This window comes from Octopus bimaculoides, chromosome 22 (assembly GCF_001194135.2).
Source record: "Octopus bimaculoides isolate UCB-OBI-ISO-001 chromosome 22, ASM119413v2, whole genome shotgun sequence".
Taxonomy (NCBI): domain Eukaryota; kingdom Metazoa; phylum Mollusca; class Cephalopoda; order Octopoda; family Octopodidae; genus Octopus; species Octopus bimaculoides.
Window position 1 is genome coordinate 12,903,096 of NC_069002.1, and position 9,801 is coordinate 12,912,896.

Consider the following 9,801-nt stretch of genomic DNA (forward strand, 5'->3'; position numbering starts at 1 on the left):
GAAATATTTTCCCATATACATATATATACACACATTTATATATATATATATATATATGCCTGTAGGTATCTTTGAAGTAAGAGCTTCTTAAAATGAAAATTATCAATCATATTAAAATACAATCTTAAAAAGAAAAAAAAAAACCCCTCAAAATGACACAAACCTTATAGGAGGAAGTTTTCAGATTGTGTGTAAGCGCTTTCATGCAAAATGAAAATTTCTTCTCGAAAGGTTTGTGTCGTTCTTTTTTTAAATTAATTAATTTTTATTTTAAGAAAATCTTTCTTCAAATAATGTCTGTATCAAGCATTTACATGCATACATATATACATACATAAGTATATATATAAATACATATAAGTGTGTGTGTGTATATATATATAAATGGGATGTATACATCTAAAATATTTCTAGAATAAACATAAAATGTGATAGAGCCCATACATTTGATAAATTTAATTAGTTGATACAAAGGGAAATATAATACAACCACATTTTGTAAATCAACATTTTTCAGTTTGTGGTGTGTGTGTGTGTGTGTGTGTATGCGCGCGCACGCGTGTGCATGCATATGAGGAGGGGCTGAAAAGTTCCTGGCTTTTAAGGGTATCACAAACGGCCTGGTTGGAGGCCCAACCTTTCGAGTTCTTTCACAGGGCTTAGAAAAACTGAAGGACCAACTGCAATAAGTGCATGAATGTGAGAGAAAGGATACGTTGAATAAAATCATTTTTAACTGATCCTCCAGTATTTTCATTTACCCTAAGCTGGGAACTTTTCTACACCCCGTTGTACATGGCCAGGTGGTAGCTACCTACCAGCAATATGAATGATTGATTGGAATTGTCAAAAATGACAAATACAAAAATAAAGCAATAAAATAACCAAGATTTTGCATCCAATTTCATGCGATTGGCCTGTTTGAGTAATTTCCCCTCATTTTGTTTACATCTTTTGTAAACAGATTCAGCTTTGTGTGGAAGTGAATAACATATTCTATATAGTAAAAATATTGACTAACAATATATTTAGCATAGTAGTCTTTGTTGTATACATGTGTGCATGTATGTGTGTGTGTGTGTGTGCGTGTATGTGTGTACGCGCATATTTACATACTTTCTTCGCAACATGCTTGCATGGATTGAACAAGTTTTATCTCACTTTGACCCAATCTTCTGTCATCTGACACACAGCAACAAAGAAAAATTTTCACTCTTGACCTGGTTGTTCAATGCTCTTTCTATCACTAACCATGATATATTTTTATATATGGTTGTGTATATGTGCGTGTGTATCAATAAAAGTACAGTAAAGTGCAAAGTGAAATGCATGTTATTTCACTGTTATGCAATTATTTTGGCATTCTGATGAAACACCTGTATGACATAAAGCTTAGAATGCCACACCTGTTTTCTGTTTATGTATGTATGTATGTATGTATGTATGTATGTATGTGTATATATATATATATATATATATATATATATATATTGTATTTAGGACAGTATTCTTGAACTGATGTCAGTGCGTGCCTGATAATATGTATAACCTTTCTTCCCACAAACATTTGCTCTAATAGGTTATGTCAACTTAAGTTTGCTTGTTAGTTTAATATACATGTTTGTAATGCTGTGATAACTAATTTCTCATCAAGGCCAATAGAGACACAGGCCATTAACCTCATCTCTTATTCTGTCTTCATCAACACCGTATTTACTAAAGTATGTTCTGATTGTCTTCAGGCATAACATTTCCAGCACCCACCTCACTCACTCATTCACTCTCACACATACACAATCATGCAAGCTTCACAATAGGATTGAACCCACAAACTTTTATTTGTAATACAGATTATCATCAATGTCCTTATTTACTGTCACTGCAATCCTGAAGGAAACACACGCACACACACACACACACACACACATCAATCCTAATGTTAACTTTTCTAACATGTGGTCTGCCCTGGTAGCTAATTATTGTAAGGGAAATAATTACTTTTAAATTAACCATAGTAGGATTTGAAGTTTGAATTTCAAATTGAAGAGCAACGAAGAAGAAGAAGCTCAGAATGTATATATTTAATACGTTCTCTAACTCATTACAAAGATCTTAAAATTTTTATCCTAGGTAGTCTTGTATAATGCCATTTCATCCTTATTTGAAATCATCAGCATGATATTACCCAAGGTGAATAAATTACATCATATGAAGCAGGGTAGTGATTTTGGACTCAAGCTAGGGCTGAGTTCATTGATCAGTTAATCAATTAGTGCTAGGTATATTATTTCTCTGAGCATCACCTTTATGTATACTAGTAACTATATAAACTAAGAAAGGAGCAACTGAATATTTTGATAAATTAAATCCATGATCATCACATTCTCTCAGCTATTGAGTTAACATCATCACCTGTCTAACATATATGATGAAGGTGGTGAGCTGTCAGAATCATTAGCATGCCAGACAAAACACTTCACAGCATTTCATCTGTCTTTTTGTTCTGAGCTCAACTTTGCCTTTCATCCTTTCACGGTTAATAAAATAAGTACCAGTTGAACACTGGGGTCGAAGTAATTGACTTAGCCTCACCCCAACCTTGCTGCCTTTGTGCTAAAATTTGAAAACAATATATGTGATGATAAAATGTTCAAATGTCTATGATAGCAAACTGTAAATCACTCTATGTTAGGGGAACTCATCATTAGAGGTGAAAAATATTTCAATATTTACATTTGCATTATGTTTAGAATAGTTTGATCTCTGACCACCATCAAGGGCCTTATTCTTGGGTACATGTACATGTGTCAGTGACCTGGTGTAATGTTTTTCAAAGAGGGTTCCAAAAATTCCCAGCATTCTGTGAAAGAATATTCTAAAACAACTATTTAATATCTTGTTAAAACCAAGTTGTGAGGGAGGTCCATAAAATATAGGGGTTGGTTATGTAATTTTTGGAAAATTGTGTAATGGGTTTGGTACCAGAATAAGTTTGGAAACTGTTGACCTTAGTGGGAAAGAGTATTACTATTCTTTGTTTGGAAATAAAGGGTTCCCAGTTCAAATTCAGTCCAGTACTGTACGTACATATCCAAGAATAAGTCATTTGATGATGAGCAAAGATAAATCAGTTGTGCAGATGTAAAAATTAATGCATTTTTTACCACCAAAAATAAGGTTTGTAGTTTGTAAAATTACAGTCATATCAAAATATATATTATTGTGGTTGTATATCCTCAAAGTTAATTCTGCTTTTCAGATGGTGGCTGGTTGAGAAAATCTTTGATTATGACCAACAGATCTAGCACTAAAGATATTACAGTCCTCTCTTCAACTCATTGAAGATCCTATGTCACACTGTGGTGCACCATAGATTTGACACTCAAGATATGTTGGGTTTCTTCCACTGTCCAATCTGTTTTTGTATGTCTACAGGGCCTGGTGCTGGTCATAGCAGAACTGGTAAGGTACAGCACAGATATTCCCTGCCCTCACTAGTTGGGTGGGACTATGTTCACCCTAAATGTTCATTTTTTTTTTAATGTTCACAGATCATGTTTGTATGATCAGGAATTTTCTTTCATATTTAGTGAGGTGGGGCAGTACCCATAGATTTCATATTACCATGTTCAATTGAGGTTTATGTTCAGCATGAACTTCTGTAGGTTGTTACTTGGAAAAACATGGGCAGGAGGAGAAGGTGTGGGATTTTTTAAATGCTTGCACCCTTCGAAAATAAGGTTTTGGAAAAATATATGATACAACATTTAAGGGTGGTAGTGATGGTTGGGACAGGGTAAAACAATGAGGAGGAACAAATGCATCATGGGATATACAAAACCTGTTGTTGAAGTTGTTGTAGAAGGGAGAGAAATTTTGTCACCTCGAAGCTAAAAGGTTTAATGCAGCACATCTTATCTGGGTATCCATCTTCATCAAATACTTAAACAAGGACCACTAGTTATATGAATGGGTATGGGTTTGAAATATTGGTTATTGATGGATTTCAAGTTGATTTTGACAAACATTCAACCAATAGAATAACTATACACTCTATATTTTTTTTTATAGTTTAACTGGCTGAATATTCCACTGACAGATGTAGCTTGATAATATTCCTAAGGTAGAATTAGAAAAAGATGTGTGCGCGCGCGTGTGCATATGTGTGTGTGTGTGTGTGTGTGTGTGTGTGTGTGTGTGTATTGAAATAATCCAACTGAGTATTCCACATGGTTTCTGTCTCCCTTAATTTCATTAACAAAGCTTGGGTTAACCCAGGGCTGTCGTCAGAAAATACTGGTTCAGGGTGTCACATATTAGGATTGAACTCATAGCCAACATGATTGTGAAGCAAACTGTTTAACCACACAGCCAGATGTACACTGAACACACACACACACACACACACAGATTCAATAACTGCATCTGCTGACTGGTTTCTACAATATTCTTGTTGTTCATTCAACGAAACTACTAACTCATTATAATAAAAGTGGTTGAGTATCCCACTGCTGAACCCTTTTACTTAGTGAATCCCAAACTCCTGATTCAGATCATTAAAATGCAGATATTTCATGTTACTTTATTAGGAACTCTAAAATAAAATAATATTTCTAAGAGAGAAATTAGTGAAAGTACCCTGTTCTTCTTCATCTGCGCCCTGCCCCAGCAATACTGAATGACTGAGAGAGTAAAGAATCAATGGTTGATGCTGATTAGATCAATAATTAACAATATTGATTAACTAAACACTTTATCATATCTCATAATGACATCTGATTGTTATCTTGTTCTTTGTCAGTCACCTGGAACTGTAGACTTAGTCCAACCAAGCAGTGAGTCAGTGGCTGTTCTGTTATCATGACTCAAGATTCTGGATAAATCTCATTGTTCAATATCTGATGATGTTGACTGATCGATTTACTTTGAACCAGTGAAACACGTTACTTCACAACACACCGCTAACGATAAAAAGCAATAAATAAATATATAAATAAAAAGGTGTTTCTAAATGCTGCTGCAGGACTTGATTGTTTTTTGACTCACAGATGTTGAAATTGAAGAACAGAACAAAGTCCAATCATAAAGGCTAGCATTCTCAGGTGGTAAAAGCCTCAACTATTATTCCACACTTCAAAGGATTTACCTCCAAATGCTTTCATTATGTAAGATAATTTCTTACCAGAAGGTACTTCCACCTTAAATTCTTCAATCATTAATGAATATTTGAAGGGATAAGGTACATACCTTAATTTTCCCACCATTACTAAATATTTCATAGTTTACTAATCCTTAATTTGTCACATTATTTATGAAAATTTTCAAGAGGGAAAATATCTTCCCTCTAAATTCTGTTTTCTTTAATGAAAAATTCCAGGTGTATGCATCAGAAAATTTCCCATCATTTATAGAAGTTTCAAGAGGAGAGAAGATATTTTCACTCTAAATTCTGCTTTATTTACTGAAAAAATTTCAAGAAGGTAGATACGCCCAAAATTTTCCTTTACTTTAAGAAAGTTCCAAAGGAAAAGGTATACCCCTGAAATTCTTCTTCGTGAAAAGTCTACCCACTTCATAGAAAATTTCAAGGGACAAAACATACCCTCTCCTTGAAAAAATATTACCTTCTTTATAAAAAAAAATTTATGGGAGAAGGCATATCCTCTTTCTCCAAACCAAAAATTATACCATCTTCATAGAATATTTCAAGGCAGAAAGTCCAATACTTACCTGCAAATTTCTTTTAATTCTCTATGTGTCAGATCTTCTCTTTGAATTCAACTCCCTTTTTGAGAAAACCTCCAGTCAGACTATGAGTTGTTACTCAAATTATAAAAAATAACAATAGAGAATTAGGTTTAACCCTGAGCTACCTTGTAAACCTCAGTAAGGTCAAGTGAATGTGTTGAAGAGATATGCTGAAGATTAAGTCGAAAATAGCCTGGGACTATATTAACCATTAAAAAAATAAATGGCTTCACTGCAAAACTTGTTTACAGAGAAGTTCAAATGTTTATTTGGTTGTCTGCTTTGTTTGCATTTCTTTTTTCCAATTGAAAGTATGAGCTTCATAACATTAATGGATACTAAAGCGGATAATACTTTGTCTAATAACATTGATGAGCAATATGGCAGTGAGCTTCTATAATATATGCATGATCCTATCTGCCTATCTATGACACCCTGTATCTCAAGGTAAACAACCCCTTTCTTCCTCCACAATGTGACCCCACACCTCACCAAGTAGCTGTGTATGACACAAGTCAAATGTTGTTAATAGGATTTAGGGAATTTCTGAGATATTTGCCATTGATGTGGGCAATACCATGATATACTAATGCTATAGTGCAAGTGTGTAATAGAGTGTGTTTGTGTATGTGAGTATGTGTGAGTTTATGTACATGAAAATATATTGTGTATGCAAGTGTGTGTGTGTATGTGTTTGTTTATGTATAGAATGTTACTCCCAACTATGTTAAATATTATTGAAGACACTGTACAAAATGTTCATACACACACACACACACACACACAAACATTATATGTATACGAATGCAGGCACACTCACATATACCTCTTATCATGTGTGAAAATATGTGTGTGTGTGTGTGTGTGTGTGCGTGTGTGTGTGCATGAAAGTAAGCCATGTACAACAATCAACTGCTACCACCAGTTGCGTAATATCGAAGAAATGACAGTGTACTGGATATACGCAGAGACAATATAAAATGTGTGATATAAAAGATCACCAAGCAAGTCAGGAGAAATCTGCCGGGCACCAATTCTTGGGAAATCACGCTTCTGCTGGTCTGTCATACTGAGGAGGACCCCATGCTTGTAGTAGTTGCCCAGCATCTTCTCCTTTTCAATGTAAAGTTCATTCATCCAGTCTGTAAGTCCTTTGTTATCGACAGGGATCTTGCTGGCAGGATATATCCGATAATGCATAAGGATATGACAGGGGGGCCAATAGCCAATACCAATACCATGGATATCAAGAGGCCGACCTTTAGGATATGCGATAGTGACATCCACAACATACTTGAATTTGGGATCTGGAAATAAAAATAAAAATCACAAGAAATCATTGTTAAGTACTGGGGTTCATGTAATTGACTAATTCCCACCTTTCAAATTTAGGGGCTTGTACCTAAATAGGCCTAAATTAGAAAATTTCATTTTTATTAATACTTTGAAAACATTGCCTTCATTTAATGTCCATCTTCCATGCTGGCATGGGTTGGACGGTTTGACAGGAGCTGGCCAGGTAGATGGCTACCCCAGACTACTGTATCTGTTTTGGCAGGGTTTTTACAGCTGGATGCCCTTCCTAATGCCAACCACTCCACAAAGTGGACTGAGTGCTTTTTACGTGGTACCAGCACAGGCAAGGTCAGTTTTGGCATGGTTTTTACAGCTGGATGCCCTTTCAAATGTCAATCACTTCACAGTGTGGACTGGATGCTTTTTATGTGGCACTAGCACTGGTAGGGTCACCAAGTAACTTGCAAGACAAGGAATTTTGAAAGGGAAGGGGGTATTGGAGGAGGAGATCTTGTCTCAGGTGATGAAGGGTTAGAGTGTGACAGAGACACAGAGAGGCATGCATACATACATACATGCATGCATACATGCATACATACATACACTAATGTTTGTGTTTATGCTGAGTTATAATAAAAACAATCTTACATAAATTGAAGATCTACTCAATACTTTTTTGTTGAGCACATATTCATGATACTTTTACAAGAGGATGAGTAAGCATAACTTTGAAGTTTTGGCCAGCTAATCTTCAAAGCAAGCAGGCAGAAACTTTGAAGTCACAATCATCATTCTTCTTTTAAAAGTATATATATATATACACACACACACACACACACACATACACATACATACACACATGATCAGCTGTGGATTTTAGTTTAAAAATGAAGCACTAAACTATGCTAAAATAGTGAAGCATGTGGTGTTGGTGGTGAGGGAGCATATATTATAGTTGTACTAACAAACAATGTTCATGACTCTGAGTTTCATGCAAGGTTGATTGCTCTACACTCATCAGACATGAATGTTTTGGATTTAAGTTGTGGCACAGCAAAAGATGACTGTTGTGGAAGTCCTACATGTAAAGCTTTTTGGGAAAGTATATTAGAAATTATTGTTTATAAAGGAAAAAAAAAAAAGAAGTCATTATTAAAAATTAACAGCATTGAGGTAGTAATCCATTGTTGAGGGTAACTGAATTATTTCCCTTGGTTTGGACATCAAGTTTAGAGAATTAAAAACTTGACGAGAATAGAAAATTATAACTGTACATATAGAGAGAAGGGGAGAGCTGGAAGTAGTTGGAGAGAAAGAAGAGGAAGAGAGAGAAGGAAGAAAGAGAGAGGAAGAAGAGAGAGAGATGAAGAAAATAATAAATAAATGGAAGACAAGGATTTAATAGATGAATGGATGGACAGAGTCAACTACAAGAAGTGCCTGGGGATGGCAGTATTTATGTTGACTATCAAACGACAGAGAATGTACTTCCTGTTGAGTAGCTAACTCTGATTTGGCATTTAGATACATCCCATGTGTGAGGTAGCTCTTAAATATACATCTCCTGCTTACATGAGCAGAAATACATCCTTAGATACTGGTCTAAACTACCATAAGGGAGTCAACCCTGATGTTCCCAACTGCTTCTCATAGTGAACCTTTCATACACCCATTCCACCATTAAATATTTTAGTCCTCTATTAATTTATTACTTCCTTCCTACACCTTTCTCTCTCTCTTTACCTCCTTCTACACCAACAGCTATAATTTTCTATCCTTGTGTCCGTTCTGCTTTCTGAATTTATTTCCAAATCAACTGCCCATCCAGTAAGAGAAATAACTCTTCAATCTTTGATCATGAGTTGCCACCCTTTTAGTTGTTGTTGTTGTCACTCCATCGCTTACGACGTCAAGGGTTCCAGTTGATCCGATCAACGGAACAGCCTGCTCATGAAATTAACGTGCAAGTGGCTGAGCACTCCACAGACACGTGTACCCTTAACGTAGTCCTCGGGGATATTCAGTGTGACACAGTGAATGACACAGAATGATTTGAGTGGCATGGGTACTTCAAAAGTGAAAGAATGTCCCTGGAAGATGATGAGTGATCTGGAAGACCTGCCACAAGCATCACCCCCCCAGAAATGTGGTGTTGTGCATCAAGAATTCGTTCCCCAGAGCCAGATCATCAACTGAGAGTTCTACTGTGACGTTTTGAAGCATTTGAGAGAAGACGTTCGGTGAAAGGAACTGGATCTGTGGAGTGCAAAGAACTGGATTCTTCACCAAGCTCTCTTCACTCATGAGTTTCTTGCCAAAAGCAACATGGTGTCACTTCCACACCTGCCCTATTCACCAGATTTAGCACCTGTGAACTTCCATCTCTTCCTCAAGATGAAAATGCAGCTCAAAGGTTGCTGTTTTACCATTGTTGTTGAGATCCAGAGTGAATTGCAGAAGGTCCTTGACTCACTTATGGAAAACGACTCCTAGGCTGGATTCCAAAAGAGGCAGGAAAGCTGGGACTGGTGTATTACTGTGCAAGGTGACTATTTTGAAGGAGATAATCTTAAAACTTAGGTAAATCAGTTATTTTTTATTAAACATAACTAGTCCAGAAACCTTTTGATACCACCGGCTGTGTGGTAAGTAGCTTGCTTACCAACTACATGGTTCCGGGTTCAGTCCCACTGTGTGGAACCTTGGGCGAGTGTCTTCTGCTATAGCCTCGGGCCGACCAAAGCCTTGTGAGTGGAT

The 9,801-nt window shown here is 36.1% G+C and overlaps 1 protein-coding gene across 1 annotated transcript in view; it reads right to left on the reverse strand.

Annotated features, from left to right (window-relative positions):
* Nucleotides 1–2,549: 2,549 nt before the first annotated feature.
* LOC106881177 (acyl-CoA:lysophosphatidylglycerol acyltransferase 1) overlaps nt 2,550–9,801 on the reverse strand; it is a 66,293-nt gene continuing 59,041 nt past the window's right edge. The window contains exons 6-7 of the mRNA XM_052975650.1: nt 8,127–8,134; nt 2,550–7,055 (exon numbers count right to left, since the gene is read on the reverse strand). Of these exons, the coding sequence (XP_052831610.1) occupies nt 6,664–7,055; nt 8,127–8,134 (400 nt within the window). The 3' untranslated portion in view covers nt 2,550–6,663. The remainder of the gene's footprint in view (nt 7,056–8,126; nt 8,135–9,801) is intronic.